Source organism: Kogia breviceps, chromosome 2 (assembly GCF_026419965.1).
Source record: "Kogia breviceps isolate mKogBre1 chromosome 2, mKogBre1 haplotype 1, whole genome shotgun sequence".
Lineage (NCBI taxonomy): Eukaryota > Metazoa > Chordata > Mammalia > Artiodactyla > Physeteridae > Kogia > Kogia breviceps.
The window spans coordinates 65,447,143-65,465,993 of record NC_081311.1 but is presented as its reverse complement, the minus strand read 5'-3'; the positions used below and the strand labels follow the sequence as shown (position 1 = coordinate 65,465,993).

The 18,851-nt window shown below is 39.1% G+C and overlaps 1 protein-coding gene across 1 annotated transcript in view; it reads right to left on the bottom strand.

Moving 5' to 3' along the window:
• Positions 1-998: 998 nt before the first annotated feature.
• DNAJC12 (DnaJ heat shock protein family (Hsp40) member C12) overlaps positions 999-18,851 on the bottom strand; it is a 35,356-nt gene continuing 17,503 nt past the window's right edge. The window contains exons 3-5 of the mRNA XM_059054948.2: positions 14,997-15,136; positions 7,821-8,025; positions 999-1,941 (exon numbers count right to left, since the gene is read on the bottom strand). Coding sequence (XP_058910931.1) covers positions 1,847-1,941; positions 7,821-8,025; positions 14,997-15,136 — 440 coding nt within the window. The 3' untranslated portion in view covers positions 999-1,846. The remainder of the gene's footprint in view (positions 1,942-7,820; positions 8,026-14,996; positions 15,137-18,851) is intronic.

The following is an 18,851-nucleotide window of genomic DNA, read 5'->3' as shown; positions in this document are numbered from 1 at the left end:
TAAGGTCTTTAAAGAGATGAAGTTAAAGGAGGCTTTTGGGGTGGGGCCCTAATTCAATATGACTGTTGTCCTTATAAGAAGAAAGGACTTTGTGAGGAAAAAGTGGCCATCTGCAAAGCAAGGAGAGAGGCCTCAAAAGAAACCAAATATGCACACACCTTGATCTTGGACTTCTAGCCTCCAGAACCATGAGAAATATTGTTTAAGGCACCCAGTCTGTGGTATTTTGTTATGGCAGCCCAACAAACCAATACAATCTACTATGATACTATTTCATAAAAGGAAGCACGTCTTGGGGGACTTCCCTGGTGGCAATGTGGTTAAGAATCCTCCTGCCAGTGAAGGGGACACGGGTTCGAGCCCTGGTCCAGGAAGATCCCACATGCCGTGGAGCAACTAAGCCCGTGCGCCACAACTACTGAGCCTATGCTCTAGAGCCCATGAGCCACAACTACTGAGCCTGCAAGCCCCAACTACTGAAGCCCACGTGCCTAGAGCCCATGCTCCGCAACGAGAGGCCACCACAATGAGAAGCCTGCGCACCACAACAAAGAGTAGCCCCTGCTCACCGCAACTAAAGAAAGCCCGCACACAGCAACAAAGACCCAACACAGCCAAAAATAAATAATAAATTAATTAATATTTTTTTAAAGCACATTTTAAACCACAAACGTAGGAAGGACATAATTTCTGAATAATTTTTCTTTTTAAAGAAACTTCCTGGGACTTCCCTGGTGGCACAGTGGTTGAGAATCCACCTGCCAGTGAAGGGGACATGGGTTCGAGCCCTGGTCCAGGAAGATCTCACATGCCGTGGAGCAACTAAGCCCGTGCACCACAACTACTGACGCCTGCGCGCCTAGAGCCCATGCTCTGCAACAAAACAAGCCACCACAGTGAGAAGCCTGTGCACCACAACAAAGATTAGCCCATGCTCGCTGCAACTAGAGAAAGCCCACACACAGCAACAAAGACCCAACGCAGCCAATAAATAAATAAATAAATAAACAGATTTATTTTTTTTAAAAAAAACTTCCTATATTTTTAATTTTTTCATTTTGCTGTAGACCAGTGAAAACTCTGTGTTGACCAAGGAACCCCTGCTCTAAAATCATTTCTTCTTAATTTTTCATTCACTTGTTTCCAAACAAAAAATAACCATAGACTACACATGACAAACCTAGTCATTCCAACCTAAAAAGGATATGTTACCTAACAGGCCCATTTTCATAGTTAGAACATAGTTTATAAGTTTATCACCTGCTATATAATAAAAGAAATCTTGTAAAAACATTTTCTCAAATGAATAATAACCTTTTAAATTTATAATTATTAAGATTGAAGTAGAAATACTTATTCAAATTATTTTCAAAATACAGTTGAATTATAAATTCATTATGAAGTTTGGGAAAATTATTTATTTCATTCAATGGAGTTTAGACAAGTAATTTCACATTTTATTTTAAATCCAGAGTCAGAAAACATTTCTTGTACATCTAGCACTCATAAAGATCATGGTATATCAATGAAATATTTAAATATAGAGATCGATTTTTAATGGATTTCTATAAATAACATTAACAGGAAAACACACATAATACAATCTACTCTGGATCTAAGAGCTGTAATTTACTCAAATATTGAAAGAAACTAGTCTGAAATTTTTCTTGTTTAGAAAACATATTGAGAGAACAGGATCAAGGATGGAGGAATGAATTGGTACTCAGCAATTCACAAACATGACATTTTTAAGATGTGAACAAAGACTGTATGTTGGCAGCGCAGGGAATGATCTCTCTCTCTCTCTCTCTTCCTCCCCCTCTCCCCGCTATGGAGCAGGGACATTTCATATTTCATAGTTTCTGAATTTCCTCAGGAGTTCTGAAGGAGTATCCCCAGACCAGCGGAAACGAAGGTGCCAACAATTCACATCTGAAAAACCTGTAGAAGAGAGAAGAGAATATTTTAAAATCAGAGGTAGGAAAAGTCAAGCTTATTTATAATAGTAAAACAGCTTGTTGATTAGATTTCATTGCAATAAGTGAAATGTAAGGGTAAGTCTTTGGTGTGAATTATTAACATCTTACATAAATGGATAAGCAGACTTTTGAATCCTTATGAACAGGAATTGGTTTATATGGATGAGAGGGCCTTATGTGTTTAAATGCTTATTAATAAAAGGATAGTTATAGATACTTCCAGTGGTGGGAATTTTGACAATTCATCTGCAAGCAAATTGGAAACTACTTTCAAACAGCTGTCAAAAGTAAAAGGTCGGGCTTCCCTGGTGGCACAGTGGTTGAGAGTCCGCCTGTCGATGCAGGGGACACGGGTTCGTGCCCCGGTCCGCGAGGATCCCACATGCCGCGGAGCGGCTGGGCCCGTGAGCCATGGCCGCTGAGCCTGCGCGTCCGGAGCCTGTGCTCCGCAACGGGAGAGGCCACAACAGTGAGAGACCCGCGTACCGCAGGAAAAAAAAAAAAAAAAAAAAAAAAAAAGGTCAATGGAAAAGATCCCTGGAAATACAAATAATTTATTCCACAGTAGTAAGATTTTTTTTATTCTAATAAACAACTTTGTTGAAAACTAGAGAAAAGGTCATTTTCATTCTCTACTAGAGGAAGTGTGAACTGGCAAAACTCTTCTAGCAGGCAATTTGGCAATATTTATCAAACTCATTAAAATGTATAAACCTTTAAGCAAATAATTCTACTTCTAGAAATTTATCCTACTGAAATAATCATGATGTGCTCAAGGGCTTAACTCTAAGGATGTTTATTATGATACCATTTGTTTAAAAACTCAAGAAACAGTCTAAATCTTCAGTAATAGAAAATTGGTTTAAAGGCTTTGATATAGTCATTAGCAATGTTTTAGTATTTGGCATCATAGAAAAATGTTCATAACATGTTGCTAAGTAACTGGTAGTTAGGAAACAGTTTAGACAGCATGATCTCATTCATAAATTCATATTTACATGGGTATTTATATAAAAAAATTTTAAGTCTATAAGGAATTACCCCTAAATGTTAACAGTAATTATTCCTGAAGAGTTGGAATAGATATGATTTTCATTTTTTATACTCTTTTTTTGTTTATCTGTATTTTCTTATTTTTCTGCGATGCACAAGTATGCCTTGTATCATTTTTTACTTTCATAATACTAATGAAAAAGCAGGTTACAGAATAATATATTAAATATGCCTCCATTGATATTTAAAATATTATCTAAATATGTAGTAGGAAAAATATACACAGAATAGTTGACAGTGATTATCCCAGGAAAATAGGATCTGCACTTTCTTTAGAATTATCAGAGAAAAAAATCTAAAGAATTGCCATTTGGGGGAAAAGCAAAAAGGAAATTGTTTCTGACACACAAAATATGTACAGTAATATCCTTTTCATTTTAGGTATACTAACATATCATAAAATATACCAAAATAACAATAATAAATATTTCCCTAAGTGGTAAGACTACAAGTTATTGTATTTTCTTCCTTTTGCTTGACCATATTTTCTCACATTTCTACACTAAATACCTGTTATTTCTGTAGTTTGAAAAGATATTTTCAAATTTGGGTCCCCCTAGAAGTAGACCACAGACAAGAACTTGAATGCAAGTGGCTAACTTGGGGAGGTGATCCCAGGAGACCCTGGTAGGGAAAGGAACCAAGTCTATAAAGACCCCTGAGAGTTATTCCACTTGAGGGGTGAAGGCACTGGGGAATTTAGCCTCCCCCCCGCATCCATTATCATCTGATGGCTACACCCACAGCGTCTTTACTCCCTGGTACCTAACTGCCCGCTCACTGCTGCCAAGCCGGACCCACTGCCAGAGAAAGCCCTCTGGTGGGAGCTGTAGGGTTGGCAATGCCCAGAGGATATGTCAGCACATCAACAGCATCTGCTACATTTATTTTTTACTCCAGGATGTTTGATTCTAGAATCATATTCATCCGAAGGCACATTTATTGCATATTTAAATGAAAAGAAAGTAAAAGTAAGATTGTCTCGCACATGGGTTTTCAGATGCAGTGCTCCTTATTTTCCTGGTTGCAGTGAAGAATCAGAAAATCATGGGGTCTATTTGATAGAAGCTCATCACAGAAGAGGCATCAAAAGGCAAACTTCAAAGTAAATATCAAGCACTGCTTGAGGAAATTAACAAAAATGCCGAAAAGTTATGTGGGAAGCCACTCAGGGCTTGGTAAAGCTGACGTGAATAATATTTCTTAAATGCTGATGTTATAAAAATGTACACTGCAGTCAAATGAAATTATAAATAATCAGGCAACTGTGCTTCGGCATATGCAACCCCAACTTTAAGGCACTACTCAGAACGGCCAATAATCTCTTAAACAACATTAAGAAAATACTGGTAAATGCAGCCTTCAGCAAAATTGCATAATTCTTTTTTTGTTTTTTGGGGTTTTTTTTTTTTGTGGTACGCGGGCCTCTCACTGTTGTGGCCTCTCCCGTTGCAGAGCACAGGCTCCGGACGCGCAGGCTCAGCGGCCATGGCTCACGGGCCCAGCCGCTCCGCGGTACGTGGGATCTTCCCGGACCGGGGCACGAACCCGTGCCCCTTGCATCGGCAGGCGGGCTCTCAACCACTGCGCCACCAGGGAAGCCCAAAATTGCATAATTCTTATTCTCCAACTACAGCTTTCAAAACAGTGATCCTCCCTCCTCTCACCCCCTCTGCTTCATTCCTCAACCACAGTTAAGAGAATACATTTCACAATGTGAGGGTATCAAAACTGGCATCACAATTTGTTCTGAGTAAATTACAATATATCTACACTGTGGAATATTTATCAGCTGTTCATTCTAATGAGTTCATTCTAAATATAAGGGTCTAAGGAGGAGTCCCATAGTAATAAAAGCTAACATTAAAAAAGCAATGGCCATGTACCAGGTCTAAATATTTTACATACGTTATTTACTTCTCAGAAAGACCTTACAGGGCTTCCCTGGTGGCGCAGTGGTTGAGAATCTGCCTGCCGATGCAGGGAACATGGGTTCGTGCCCCGGTCCGGGAAGATCCCACATACTGCGGAGCGGCTGGGCCCGTGAGCCATGGCCACTGAGCCTGTGCGTCCGGAGCCTGTGCTCCGCAACAGGAGAGGCCACAACAGTGAGAGGTCCGCGTACCACAAAAAAAAAAGACCTTACAAAAAAAAAAAAGGCTTCCCTGGTGGCACAGTGGTTAAGAATCCGCCTGCCAATGCAGGGCACACGGGTTTGAGCCCTGGTCCGGGAAGACCCCACATGCCGCCAACAACTAATCCTGTGCACCACAACTACTGAGCCTGCGCTCTAGAGCCCGTGAGCTACAACTACGAAAGCCCGCACACCACAACTACTGAAGCCCGCGCACCTAGAGGCCGTGCTCTGCAACAAGAGAAGCCACCGCAATGAGAAGCCCGTGCACCGCAACCAGAGAAAGCCTACACGCAGCAGCAAAGATCCAGTGCAAACAAAAAAAAAAAACCACTTACAAGATAGAGGTAGACACAAACATTTTAACCATTATATAGAGATAAGAAAATGCAAATACAGAGAGGTTATCTCACTTGCCCAAGGTCACACAACTCATCAGTGGGAAAAGCTAGGCTCTGGTTCCAGAGTCTGTGCTCTTAGCTACTGTATAACAGAGAGGAATGTGCACAGTATAACCCCATTCTTTATTTGTAAAGCCCTCACAAACGAACATATGCTTATACATGCCTTTGTTAGCATAGACGAACAAAGCCTATGGAAAGAGACACACCTGGGCATCTGCATTGGTTACTTCAGGAAGTAGAAGCAGCGAAGGATGAGACTAGGGTAGACACTAAATTGTCTATATGTGATTCTTTGAATTTTTAATGATAAGCTCATATTACTTTGGGGCTTTTAAATATCTAAATAACTATTTTTGAAAACAAAGGGAAAATTTTATAGAATCTTATGAAAGGGATTTAAGTGGGGCCTCAGTGTGAGAATCTGACATGATCAACCCCCTCAACTCTGGTGAACTCAGAATAGGTCTGAATCTGAAACATAAAGTCACAGGGAGGCCCCAAGGGTTTCGGAAGCCCAGATCTGAGCATTCCAAAGCTAAATGGAGAAACATTCACGTGCTCGCCTGTGGATGCCTGTGGATGCCTGTGGGTGGGTGTTTGTATGTGTATGTTTGCCTAAAACACTGTTTTTAGAACATTCGAGCTTCTGCTTTGATTGGTTTGTTATATTATAACCACTGCCAGTTATGCGGCTGATGCAGTCAACTGCAGGCTCCATAAAAGGATCTCTTGCGTAACCAGCAGAGGCACCTGAATGAAGCTCTAAGAATCTTTATTCCCAACAAGTAGTGAGCATGTAAAAGTTCTCCCCAAAGAGACTTTTGAAGTGACTATCTCTAGAAAGACTATAGTTCACCACAAACTGTCAAATTATCTTCTTTTTTGTAAGAAGTATTCGAGAACATTCAGGAACCTTTTACTTAAAGGCTAAATTCTAGTGGGGTGTTGTATCACAACCATGAGAATCAAGAATTTGAAGTACAGTTAAAGTGTGTGTACATAACACATCTGTACAAGATAAATACAGTGGGATGGCCAGATAGACAAAGAAATGATAACAATAGCTAACAATTATCCAGGGCCGGCTGTAGGCAAATCACTGTGCTAAGCATTTTGCATGGATCGTCTCATTTAATCCTCATGGTAACTTTATGAGAAGGTACCATTCTGATCTCTATTTTGTAGATGAGAAAACTGAAGTGTAGAGAAGTTAAGTAACTTTTACCAAGTAATACAGATAATAAATGGTAGAGCTAGGATGTGAACCCAGGTAGTATAGTTGGGGAGCTGAGAGTTTAACCTCTGTAATACCCTGCTTCAGTGGATATATACATGGGTCAGATGTCTATAAATCTACTTACAGATAAGGTATCTTCTCAGGATAGTGCAATGCCTTAGAATGCAGACTCTGCAACCAAACTGCCTCAGTTCAGACCCCTTCCCTGCCACATACAAGCTGGATAACCTTGAGAAAATTATTCAACCTCTCTAGGCTTCAGTTTTCTCATCTATACAATGAGAATAATATTGGTTCCAACCTGGGCTTCCCTGCTGGTGCAGTGGTTGGGAGTCCGCCTGCCAATGCAGGGGACATGGGTTTGATCCCTTGCCTGGGAAGATCCCACATGCCACAGAGCAACTGGGCCCGTGCGCTATGGCTACTGAGCCTGTGCTCTAGAGCCTGCATCCCACAACTGCTGAGGCCCACACGCCTGGAGCCCGTGCTCCGCAACAAGAGAGGCCACCACAATGAGGGGCCCGCTCACCGCAATGAAGAGTGGCCCACACTGGCCACAAATGGAGACGACCTGTGCACAGCAACAAAGACCCAACACAGTCAAAAATAAAAACAAATAAATAAATAAATTTATAATATTGGTACCAACCTCACGAACTTGTAATGAGGATTAAACAACTTAATATATGTAAAATTAATATTAAACAAGATAATAGTAATATATGTAAAGAACTACACATAGTAAATTCCCAACACATGTTAGCTAGTACTGTTTTAGTAAAGCAGATGACGATCCCAGAAATGTCTCAAGTTTTTCCCTTGCAAGGAATGTATTAAGGAATATATCTTCTAGTTTCTGTGTCAATGCTAGGTAAGTATCTTTTAAAGTGCTAAACCAACCCTTATATTTGGCGCTACTATGTAGCTGGAAAGGTTGAGAATAAATACAATATAAAACGAGCCTTTTAATTTCACACCTTCTCTGTTCTGCAAAGCTACATGACATGACTTACCTGGAGAATCTGGATTTTGTGAGGAGAATGACTTCTCCATGGATTTGGATTCTTTTTGCTCCATTTTCTCTGTGGTTGGACCAAACTCCTCATTCTTTATCTCTTTTTGTTCATTCCATTCCTCATTTTCAATTTTATTGGTATGAGTCTGGTCAGATTCTTCCAACATCAGATCTTTTTTACCTCTGGCAGCCCAGTGCATTGACTACATTAATTGAAAGCAGATGTATAATATAAAATCAATATTATATAGTTTCTATATTTAAAGTTCAATATGTGGTAACATGTAACCTACTATGAGAGTGCTGATTAACAAAATGTTAGACTTGACTATTAGCCGGATATTAATCAATTAATTCAGATTTTAATCAATTAATCCTCACTGATTTGGAAAACTAATGATATAAGGAGAAATCCATATCCTGGCAGAAAGCAAAGGGACCACCATCAGACAGATTCAAAGAATGAGATGTTTTCTTAGAAAATTAGGCATAAAATTACCATATGACCCAGCAATTCAATTCCTAGACACAAAAGAATTGAAAACAAGTGTTCAAAGAAAAACATAAACACAAGTGTTCATAGCAGCACTAGTCACAAGAGCCAAAATGTGGAAACAATCCAAATGTCCATCAATTCATGAATGAATAAACAAAAATGTGGCATATTCATACAATGGAATATTATTTGGCCATAAAAAAGGAGGAAAGTGCTACAAAGTGGATAAACCTTGAAAACATTATGCTTAGTAAAAGAAACCAGAAATAAAATGCACATGTTGTATAATTCCAGAATAGACAAATCCATACAGATAGAAAGCAGATTAGTGATTACCAGAAGCTGGAGAGAGGGGAATAAGGACTGATTGCTAACAGGTACAGGGTTTCCTTTTGGGGTGATGAAAAAGTTCTGGAACTAGATAGTGATGATGGGTAAACAACATTGGGAATGTACTTAATGCCACTGAAATGTACACTTTAAAATGGTTAAAATGGTAAGTTTTATGTGTATTTTACTATCAAAACACAGACAGTTGGGCTGTGTACCTTGAGCCATGCCAGAGATTAAACCTACTACTGTTGTAACTACTATCCCCACTCTACTATTGTGACCTTCCATCCAGCCATGATCAATGAAGAGTTGGCAAATATTAGAATTCTGGGTTATACATCTTCTCTTTAAGAAAACTCATGGCACAAAGCAGAAAGTCAATCAATATTTACTGTGAAATATTTGTCCTAATTTTAAGTGGATTCACTTAAAGTCCAGTTATCATCAAAATAATGAGAACTTTCTAAATATCTTTCCATTTTTTAAATAATAATATGAATGTGTATACTGTATGGAAGGTTTCTGGAAGGAAACACAAGAAACTGCAATGGTGGCTTTCTGAGAGAGAGGAGTAGAACTGGAGTCTGGAATAAGGATGGACTCACTTTTTATTACATATCCTATTGTACTATTTTGATTTTTTTAAACAAAAGTGTTTTATTATATTTTTTTAATTTACAATTTTTAAAAATCAGGGACCATAAATCAAGTGTTGGGCATTGCCCACTAACTTCTGGTAAAACTTTTATATTTTTAGACAAACACAAGATCCAAAACACTTGAAAACGCCCCCCAGAAATCTGACATCCTAGAACTGCGTCCAATATACTTGGGTTGTGGTCCTTTGCCAAGTAACTTAACGGTGTAATTTTTCCAGTCTAGCTCTGGCTTCTGATGATAGCGTCAGGAGTGAGAAAAAATGAAAAATGGATCTTCAAAATGGAACAAAAGCACAAGACAATTACTTTTCCCCATGCATCCTTTTGTACCTTTTTCACGTGTGTCCTGTATATGTATTTCCTTTGTCTTTTTTTTTTTTTTTTTTTTTTTTGGCTGCACTGTGCAGCTTGCAGAATCTTAGTGCCCCAACCAGGGGTTGAACCTGGGCCACAACAGTGAAAGCACCACTCCTAACCACTGAACCGTCAGGAAACTCCCTGTGTTTCCTATTAAAATGTTTTAAATTGGATGGATGAGTAGATAAATGAAAAGACGAATAGATGAATACAGAGTAAGAAAGAGTGAGAGTTTGCTGTGTCAAGACTATGTCAAGTAGAATAATTAGCCCTGACATCAACCACAATAATAAACATAACTGTTTCTTTAAACCTCATCTGGATATTGTGGGATGCTATTTCTGAAGCACTGCTGAACAGTAACATACTACCTCTGTTACTCAGAAATCCAAGAAAAACCCATAAGCCACATATTTGGGCAAGTTTAAAACCCAGAATATATTATTCTCCTAATATCCAGGATATTCTTTTCCTGTGCTGAAAAAAAAAAAAAAAAAAAAAACAGAATAAAAGCAAAGCAAAGAAACCAAACCAAATACAACATTGATTTTTCTAAAGTCCAAGGCTTAGCGAATAAGCTCAGAAGTGGTGACATTTAAAAACTGTGCCACACATTAAAAACTGTGCCGCAAACCATGGCAGGGGCCACTGCCTCAGCTACACACGTGCCCCATGTTGCAAGGGGCATCAGGCTTTTCATCTTTAGCGCACTGAGGTCTGAACTATCTCAAAATACTGCGGTTGCCAACTTCTCCCCAGATCACCACTTTATTTGCTAGTTTAAACAAATCAACGTAGGCAGGCGGTGGCCCATTATGTGTGTATTTGGCCAAGTTCGCTACGTGCGGAGGAGGGAGGTGCAAAGTGGGGGGTGGCGGGGAAGAGGCAGAGATCACTGCATCTTAAAGAGCTTAGGGAGATACCACAATTTCTTACCACCTGTCTCAGGAGCATTAACACTGGCCACACAGGCAGGAGCCTGGAGAAGCACCTCACCAAGAAGAAAGGGAAAGTACAAAGGAATAAAATGCCTTCTTGGACTCTTTTAAATACATCTGTTCCTCATCGCTTTTTAAGAGATTTGGGAAATATTAATGACATGGTGTTTATAAATAATAGCCAATATGATCACAAATAGCATGATCTCAACTAAATTAAAAGGTAGAAAGATATACTCAAATATAGATATATAAATATATAGATATATACATAAAATATACAGACTGGAGGGCAATATAGCCTGTACACAGCCTAAAACCTTAAGTATATTCAAGCCTTCTGCCCTAATCCAACCTGAGAACTCACTTCTTCCCACATTCAACCTGTCTCTCCCCAACTGCAAAGGAGCGTCATCCTGAATCCTCTTCCCCAAAAAATGACCCCATAAAGCAGTTACTGCCACCGTTCAGTGTAACCGGCTCTCACACTAACAAATGAAGGGCAGAAAACACTGGAAGGAAATGCACCAAAATACAAATGGGGTTATCTTTGCATGGCAACATTGTGAAGTTCTTTTTTCTTTTCTTTTTTCTTTCTTTTTATTTTTTGGTGTGTTCTAAATATTCTATGACAAGATTATATATATGTACAACTAGAGTTTAAAAATTAGATTGAGTTATGGTTGCCAAAATATATCAATATAAGGAGGGAGCTTCTCGGTGCCAGTAATATGTGTGTTGGGGTGAGGGGTGGTTACAGAGTATACACTTCACAGCCACTTGCTAAACTGTAAATGCAGGTTTTAGGCATTTTTTTCTGTAGGTTTTATATCAAAATAAAAATGTTGGGCTTCCCTGGTGGCGCAGTGGTTGAGAATCCGCCTGCCAATGCAGGGGACACGGGTTCGTGCCCCGGTCCGGGAAGATCCCACATGCCGCGGAGCGGCTGGGCCCGTGAGCCATGGCCGCTGAGCCTGCGCGTCCGGAGCCTGTGCTCCGCAATGGGAGAGGCCACAACAGTGAGAGGCCCGTGTACCACAAAAAAAATAAAAAATAAAAAAAATAAAAATGTTAATTTTAAAAAGAAGCAATGGGACTTCCCTGGTGGCGCAGTGGTTGCAAGTCCACCTGCCGATGCAGGGGACACGGGTTCGTGCCCCGGTCCGGGAAGATCCCACATGCCGTGAAGCGGCTAGGCCCGTGAGCCATGGCCGCTGAGCCTGTGCTCTGCAACGGGACAGGCCACAACAGTGAGAGGGCCGCATACCACAAAAAAAAAAAAAAAAAAAAAAGAGGCAATGGCCTCAGCTGGTGTAAAATATAATCTGGTTTTGGTTTGGTTTGTTGTTCTGTTTGCTTGGTTTCTTGAATTTTTTGCATGTGAGCGGAATAGAGGAGGCTGGCCAGTGGCTTTGTTTGTGGAGGGGGAAAGATATTGAAAAAGTTAGTGAAAAACGGGGAGGAAGACATTCAAGAATTCAGGACCCAGAGAGCTGAAAACGTTAGATGTATGTACACAGGTCAGCTAGGTGGCCTGTATACAATGTATCAACTCTTGCCTCAGTACTTTTCTCTTGGAATAAAAGTGCCTACAGTCTGCCTTAGATGGGTGGTGAGGGTTAATGACTGACCTATAGTAAATACTTTGAAAGCATTTATAGCAATTGGTATAGCAGGGGACAATTTTAACGGCTTATGAGAATTTTTTCTCAGAATTTTATTTTGACTGCAGCCATTTTCCCACAACCATCCTAAAGCCATATATTTTGGAGCAAGAGGGAGAGCCATTCATACCCTGGATCCCTTGGGGTAAAACCATTTAGCAAGACAATGATGATTTCTCTAAAATTCTTTGAGCTGGAAAGGTGTCTGTTTTCAAGTTATTCCAAGATTCCAAAGGCCACAGTTACTGAAATCCTCACTTCATAGTCCTTTTTTTTAAACCAACGTCACATATCTAGACTTAAATTTCCAGCATATTCACTGACCTGAATGAATTCTTAAAATACTTTTACAAATTAGACTAACAGGAGGAACTTCTTAAATGGAAAAGAAAACTTAATAGCTAGTGAAGTGACAGGGACTTGGTGTGAGGAAAAAAAATAGCAGCTAGAGTTTCATCACTCTTGGATGATAGAAATGTGTCCACCCTGAAGCTATGGTTCATTTGAGGAATTCTCCCAAGGAGATTCCTGTAATACGAACCTGTGTGACGCTGCAAAAGTGCATTGTGATTTGTCCTGCACTTTTAGGGCAAGCGAACATGCAGATGTGTTTTAGATAAACGTCACCTAAAATTTCACCTATAATCCTAAATTATAACCATTTTATTGTCAGAATGACCTATGTAATATACCTAATCCAAAAAACCTAATGGTGATGTTTATCTACGAAAGGATGGTGATCTAATAGGTGATGAACTATACTAAGTATGGCAATTGTTATTAATTTCTCTAGAGTAGTGAGTGTGAAAGGATGGACAAATGAAATGCACACACAAAAAAAAAACAACTAAAATGTTATAGAGAGAGGTGAGGTTTTCACATGCAGAAGTCACTTTGAGGATTAGAACAGAAAGGAATGAAAAGAAGTTACAGAAAATCTATCGAATGAGGTACAAAACACATGAAATTTTGTATAGGGGTTTCAAAGTTCACTGAGGAATAGAACAAAAGTAAAAGTCAGAAACGACAAGGTTGAGTCCAAAGAAGACTGCAAGGAAAAATATCACTGCTGATTTAAAGTAGAAGGATATGCATCTCATCATTTTTGTACCACTAATAATAATGAATCCTGAACCAAATGCTAGCCCAGCATAATATTTCAACTTTGCCGACAAGACTAATGATGCAGGCAGTAAGATCTGATATGTAATTATTGTAAGACCTCAAAGAGTTCATAGTTAAGCTAAATTCTAAGCAGAAATGATGTGTTTGGAGACGGGACATTAGTATTTAATGGAAATAATGGAAAGACATCTGCAATATAAATTAGAGCAGGGACTTGAAGAAGAGTTTTTGAAAAATCCACAGCTAACTTGATATTAGCCGTTAAAGTTAAGTAATAGAGTTCAGTGGCTCATCAAGAAAAATGAACTATAAATCAAAAGGCATGAAAATAACAAGGGTCACTAATTCAGTAGCAGTTACAGTGTGTAACACTCAAGAGACTAGAAATACAGTTATGTAGAGGTGGCAGAACAATGTTTATTTAGTCACGGTTGACAAGGAATTTTGGATACACACAATGTAAAAGAAAAAAATCTTATTTTTGTGTATGTGAAGCTGTCACTATTTTTTTAGAGATTCTCTCTAGTTATTTTGTGTATATATTCAACAATCTTATGGTTAGTCCTTCATAAATACTTAACCCACCTTACACCATATGAATATACACTGCATTCCAAAATGAGATGAAGAAAACAGTTTACATGTTACGTAGAGTGGCTTTAACTACATACTTTGAGAGTTTTTCATTGTTCTTCCCCATTACTTCAAAGACCCTCCCTCATGTTACAGGTCTTTTATCAGTGACAAAACGATTTGCTCAAGTCTCCTTAAAATAAAAACTATCCAGAAGGAATCTAAATGTAACCTTGAAGAGCTGTAGTTCAAGAGATGTGAATCACTTTATACACTAATTCTAATATGTCCCTGAAGACTTCCTTATAAGGTAACTTATGCATTCTAAGTCTCATGTTATTGAAAAATGTCCCTGTAAAAAAAAAAAAAAGCCAGATAATAAATCATGTCTACGAATGTAAAAACCTTTAAAATTTTCTCTACAATCTACAAATGTCCATGGAAGAACAAAATAAATACATAACACAGTAATTACAGAGATTATTTTGTATTTAGTTTTTTTAATGCCATGAAGGAAAATAACACAGTGGTTTAAAAAGTCTCTCTGCATCTATCCAACAATTCTTTCACCAGAATTAATAACACGAATAATTTACAAATAATTTATAGCTTTCTTTGATTAATTAGGTCCTGGTTTTTTATTGAATTTATTAAGCCTTGAGAAGAGAACAGGCTCATATGAACTAAAAAGATGGAGAATATGAATTTGCAATGGTTCAAGATTCGGCAGTATTATATGAGCAACTTCAGAAGCACAGTTATCAGAATGTATAAAACAGTAAATGATAACGGGGAGCATATACATATACTGAATCAGACAGCCAAAGAGACTGACAAATGTAGTCAGAGGCTCTTCTGGCCCTGACTTTCCCTTCACAGGATTTTGTGGACACTGTGTTATATCTAGATACTACCAGCTTCTTGGTCTAGTCTCTCCTCTTGTCTGCTGACTCTTTAAGCTACTGTGTGAATCTAACCCAGAGGCAGCCTGAGCTTCATAAATTCAATTAATCCCAGAGAGAAACCTACCGTTTTCACCGAGTCACTCAAAGCTTCCCACTGCTGGAATGGCATCGATATCTGGCTCCTTCGCCAGTGGTCATAGCGGGCTCGACTTGCTTCATTAGTCAAAATCTCCTTTGCCTTCTGCAGTTTCTGAAAAGTCTCCACTAGAAAACAAAGTTTAAAATGAACACGACTTTCCTGGAGGAGTTATTTTTAAACTCCCATACAATCAAACTGATCTCACTGAAATATGTCTCTGTTATTTACCAGCTGTGTAACCTTGGGCCAATTCACTTCATCAAGCTTTAGTTTCCTCATTTGTAAAGTGCATCATAAGGACAAGTGAGATTTTGTATGTAATGTACCTGGCTCACTGTTTATCCACTCCCTTTACTGAGCTCCAGTGATGTGCCAGGTGCTCTCCCAGGTGCTGATGACACAGATGTGAACAATAGACATAATCTACCTCATGGGATAGACATTTATAAACATTGGAAAAACTACAGTCTTGTCTACTAGGAAGAAAACTACCTTTTCTAGTGGTAGTGTGATAGAGGGTAATGAGCAGGCTAGAGGAACAGTGTAAATGAAGACTCTAAGGCAAAAAAAAAAAAAAAAGCATGTTTATTTAGAGGAAGTAGAGGATGCCAATTTGGCAGGAAGACACGGGTCAGTGGAAGAACAATGAGGGGTGGGCCTGTAGAGTAGACAAGGGCCTGGTCACCCAGGACCTTAGAGGTTATGCTAAGGATTCTGGTCTGGTTTTTCTTGTAAGAGCAATGGGAAGCTCCTGGGAGATTTTAAACACAGGAAATAACATTGTAGGTGGTTGATAAATGGTAGCTTTGTCACTGATCTATTTGACCAGATGGCATATAATAGAAACTTTTCAAGACCCATTGGAAACACTTCCAATATGTCTTCTGCTCCTCAGTGAAGTTAAAACTTTCTATAGAGCAGGATACAAGACCAATATACAAAAATAAATTGTGTTTCTATACATTAGCAATGAACAATATGAAAATGAAATTAAGGAAACAATTCCATTTACAATAGCATCAAAAAAATAAAATACTTAAGAAATGTTAATGAAAGTTCACTGAAAACTATAAAACATTGTTGAAAGAAATTAAATATCTAAATAAATGGAAAGACATCCATGTTCATGGATCAGAAGATCTAATATTGCTAAAATGGTACTATTTCCCAAACTGATCTACAGATTCAACACAGTCTCTATCAAAATCCCAGCTGCCTTTTTTTGCAGAAATTGACAATCCATATGCAAATACAAGGGACCCAGAATAGTCAAAACAATCTTGAAAAATAAGAACAAAAGTGGAAGAACTCACACTTCCCAATCTAAAACTTTCTACAAAGCTATAGTAATGAAAACAGTGTGGTGGTATTGCCATAAGGACAAATGTAAACAAATGGGATATTGAGAGTCCAGAAATAAACCCTCACATTTACAGTCAATTGGTTTTTTTTTACAATTCTACCAAGACAATTTGATTGGGAAAGAGCAGTCTTTTCTACAAATAGGCTGGGACAACTGGATATCCACATGCAAAAGAATGAAGTTGGGACTTCCCTGGTGGGGCACTGGTTAAGAATCCACCTGCCAATGCAGGGGACACAGGTTCGATCCCTGGTCCAGGAAGATCCCACATGCTGCGGAGCAACTAAGCCCATGTGCCACAACTACTGAGCTCGTGTGCCACAACTACTGAAGCCTGCATGCCACAACTACTGAAGCCCACGTGCCTAGAGCCCATGCTCCATAACAAGAGAAGCCACTGCAATGAGAAGCCCACGCACTGCTACGAAGAGTAGCCCCCACTTGCTGCAACTAAAGAAAGCCCACACGCAGCAACAAAGACCCAACACAGCCAAAAATAAAAATAAATAAAATAAATAATTTTTTTAAATGAAGCTGAATCCCATATACAAATATTAACTCAAAATGGTCAAAATGTAAGAGCTAAAGTTATAAGAAGAAAATATAGAAGTAAATCTTTGTGACCTTGGATTAGGCAATGGCTCCTTAGATATAATGCCAAAATCACAAGCACAGCAGCAAAAGAAAAAATGAAAAATTGTACTTCATCAAAACTAAAATGTTTGTGCTTCAAAGAACACCATCAAGAAAGTGAAAAGAGGCTTCCCTGGTGGTGCAGTGGTTGAGAGTCCGCCTGCCGATGCAGGGGACACGGGTTCGCGCCCCGGTCCAGGAAGATCCCACATGCCGCAGAGCGGCTGGGCCCGTGAGCCATGGCCGCTGAGCCTGCGCGTCCGAAGCCTGTGCTCCGCAGCGGGAGAGGCCACAACGGTGAGAGGCCCGCGTACCGCAAAAATAAATAAATTTAAAAAAAGAAAGTGAAAAGACAAGGCATAGACTGGGAGAAAATATTTGCAAATCATAGATCTGATGAAGGAGTTGTATCTAAAATGTATAAAAAACTCTTACAACTTAATAAGAAGACCAATACCTTCACTTAAAAATTGGCAAGGGACTTGAATAGACATTTCCCCAAAGATATACAAATGGCCAATAAGCACATGGGAAGCTGCTCAACATCATTAGTCACTGGGGAAGTACAAATCAGAACCACAGTGAGATACCACTTCACACCTGCCAGAATGATTTTTTTTTTAAAGATAGATAATAACAAGTGTTGGTGAGGATGTGGAGAAATTGGAAGCCTCATACAGGTGGGATTGTTCCTGCTTTGAACTACAGTTTGGTAGTTCCTCAAAATGTTAAACATAGAATTACCATTTGACCCAAGAATTTCAACCCTAAGTATATACTCAAGAGAACTGAAAACATATGTCCACACATATAAAAACTTGTATATGAATGCCCATAGCAGCTTTATTCATACTAGCTAAAAAGTGGAAACAACTCAAATGTCTGTCAACCAACAGGTGGATAAACAAAATGTGGTATATGCTACAACATGGATGAACCTTGAAAACATTATCCTAAATGAAAGAAGATAGTCACAAAAGGCCACTTACTGTGTGATGCCATTTATATGAAATAGTCAGAATAGACAAATCTATACAGTAATTAGATTCGTGATTGCCAGGGGCTAGGCAGGGGGAAATGGGAAGTGACTGCTAATGAATATAGAGTTTCTTTTGTGTTCACAACAATTTTATGAGGTGGATATTATTAGTATTTTTCACATTTTCCATAGTATAAGGCTGAAGGAGGTTCATATAACTTGCCTCAAGTCCCTAAGCTACAAGTGATGGAGCCACAATTCAAACCTAAGCCTGTCAGGCTCCCCAGCTGGGAAGGCTACACTTGACTGCCTTCCTGCCCCTTCCATTTTCCAGCAATACATATTACCCTCTAATCTCCACTTTCTCCTTAATCTCCAGGGGTAATAAAAATCTTCCTTATTCATCACTAAGATCCAGGTTGTACCCTTGAGAAACTCCAAGTCTAGTAAGGAAGCAGACATATAAGCAAATCATTTCAATACAATATGATAAAGAGAAATATAGAAGCAAGACTGGTTCTGCATGGGGAGTCAGGACATACTGTATTAGTTTTCTAAACACTTGGAGTCATTCTTGACTCTTCTCTTTCTCTTACATTTCATTTCTAATTCATTAGCAAATCCTGCTGGCTCTACTTTAAAATGTATCCAAGATCTGACCTCTTGTCCCCGCCTCCACTGCCATCACTCTGGTCCAAGCCACCATCCTCTCTTGGCTGGATTATTATACTAGCTTCTCAACTGATCTCCCTGCCTTTGCCTCAGTCTATGTTCTACACAGCAGTCAGAGTGATCTTTTTAAAAATAAGTCACATAGGGCTTCCCTGGTGGCGCAGTGGTTGAGAGTCCGCCTGCCGATGCAGGG